Raw genomic sequence first — 2,095 nt, 5'->3', positions numbered from 1 at the left:
AAAAAAAAAAAAACACAAGGCCTAACTGTCAATGCACAAACTGATCCAACAACAAAGACTTGTGTGTTCCAGGATAGATGATCTCATTCCCAGGGCTTGACCACACCAGTTAGTGATTTGCAGCCCATCACCATATTAGAGAAGTCATCAAGTAACAAGGTTAATAACTTATATTTGAGCAATATGTGTGCATAGAACTAATAAAAAGGGGCATACGTTCAAATAATCCTGCCAATGGGAATTTGCACTGTTGTATTTTAAAAAAATATATAAAAAAGCGTTAGAAGAGTTCCAGCCAACATGCTGATGCTGAATGCAACAGAGGTCGCATTCACTGGGATTTGTCTTACCATGCACCTTCGGACAAGCTGAAAGGTTTCATTCCAGGTCTTCTCTGCAAATTTCAAGTGCAGCCCAGAGATTATGGACTTCATGACTAAAGCATACAGAAAGAAGTAAAAACACTGACAGTTATAATATTAAAACTTCAGTATATCCAGAAGCTGAATTTTGGAATTGTCTTGTCTTCCATTTTTGGCAATTTTAAAATATATCTATCGAGTTAGGCTACGTTTGTGTTTGGAGTTAATGTAAAAAAAAAAAAAAAAGTATGTATTTTAAACAAGAAAAATAACAACTTTAAACCGACATTAACGTTACCTGGCTCCTGAAACTCACTCTAGCTGATTTGACAAAGGGACTCCACTTGAACAAACGTGTCAACATTTATCCAATCAATTATCTTGCATGTTTAATCCACTGCCCTTAATCTGTATTTCATGTTCACTCACAAAGCGAACTAACTCATGTTATTATCATTTATAGCAGTTAGGCAATGTTTTTATAAGTGAGAAATTAATGTTACGTTCACACAAAAAGTGAAGCTGAGTGTTGTCTGGTTCTACCAGGCGGGCGGGCGTTGTCAGACAGAGCCAAGCCCACAGGACGTGCAGTCAGTCTGCTGCTAATGTCTCTGGAGGTAGCTTGTAGGGAGCTAGCCATGAGCTAACAAGTAGCTAGCTGAGTCTTCACATCTTGCCACCATAATTCAACCTTTGTCAGACGTCGTGCCGAGGTGAACCCTATTTAATGTACAGATAGGTGATACTATTCATTCAATTGCTGCTGCTGTAACGTTAACGCTTGTATGTGTACTCTCTTCTTCTTTTTTTACGCTGCATAATGTAACGTTAGTTGAGATTAGCTGCTTGTTATCGCTTGCTAGCCTTTTTGCTTGTTTGGCCAGCCTAGCTGTGGCTAGCAAGGATCGACCGAACATCTGTTGCTGGAAATCCGAGTTTAAAGATTTGTATTTTAATGCGTTACCTGAGCCTTTACCTTCATGTTGAACTTCATCAAATGTTAATTAACGCCCAGGTGACGTGAACTTGCTTGGGTTGGTTAGTTAGCTTGTTAGCCGCATCGCCCCACTGTAGTCAACCTGCTAGTTCACCTGCTGTTGACATGTCATCAGCTAACTTGCTAATAAGTTGATATGATCATGAGAGTATGTTGCGTTGTTATTTACGATTTCAGTCAGTTGTTGTAATAATAATAAAGGTGTCGCTTGCTGAACTAAAAGCATAGACCTTCTTGGATTGTATTGACATGCTAATAAACGGTTATGATGACACGCATAATTACAGCTACACCTAATTATGAGGTCATCATTGAAACCTATACTTGGTGTTGTCATTGTAAACATGTCTTAAAGACCTTAACTTACCTAACGTTATTTAAATGTTACATACTGTATGTATCGTTATGGATTACCAGAGTACAAACTATTTGGTAAGAAGATAAGTGGTTCCTTGCTTCTGGGGGGTTGAGGTAAGAGAACATTGCCTCCTGTACTAAATCGTAATATTGACTTTAAGTGCATACACCCTGTTTGTTAATTTGTATAATGACCTATTGGCTACACTCCCATCTTTATCCCTGATCCCCAGAGGGCTGTGTGGGGCGGTGATAGGGAAAGGGCATTAACACACACGCCGTGGTATTCCCATAGTTCTCTTGGACTGTCCACCATGAGAAAACCGACCCCTAAATGGCTTGCACATATGTCAGATTTGATCCAGTCCTGTCAAAATTT

The 2,095-nt window shown here is 39.2% G+C and overlaps 2 protein-coding genes across 4 annotated transcripts in view; one reads left to right on the top strand and one right to left on the bottom strand.

Annotated features, from left to right (window-relative positions):
* med1l (mediator complex subunit 1-like) overlaps positions 1-1,726 on the bottom strand; it is an 8,897-nt gene extending 7,171 nt beyond the window's left edge. The window contains exons 1-2 of one of the 3 annotated variants that reach the window (XM_032503634.1): positions 1,339-1,726; positions 351-436 (exon numbers count right to left, since the gene is read on the bottom strand). In XM_032503634.1, the coding sequence (XP_032359525.1) occupies positions 351-434 (84 nt within the window). In that variant the 5' untranslated portion in view covers positions 435-436; positions 1,339-1,726. Of the gene's footprint in view, positions 1-350; positions 437-660; positions 877-1,338 lie in introns of those variants that run through there. The other 2 variants (XM_032503636.1, XM_032503633.1) reach the window with 2 other exon arrangements.
* Positions 886-2,095, top strand: part of ralaa (v-ral simian leukemia viral oncogene homolog Aa (ras related)) — a 3,851-nt gene continuing 2,641 nt past the window's right edge. Inside the window, exon 1 of the mRNA XM_032503639.1 lies at positions 886-1,075. The gene's annotated coding sequence lies outside the window, so the exon portion shown is untranslated. The remainder of the gene's footprint in view (positions 1,076-2,095) is intronic.

The sequence above is a fragment of the Etheostoma spectabile genome, chromosome 22 (assembly GCF_008692095.1).
Source record: "Etheostoma spectabile isolate EspeVRDwgs_2016 chromosome 22, UIUC_Espe_1.0, whole genome shotgun sequence".
Taxonomy (NCBI): domain Eukaryota; kingdom Metazoa; phylum Chordata; class Actinopteri; order Perciformes; family Percidae; genus Etheostoma; species Etheostoma spectabile.
The sequence above is the reverse complement of the archived record's forward strand: the minus strand, read 5'-3'. Positions and strand labels throughout refer to the sequence as shown.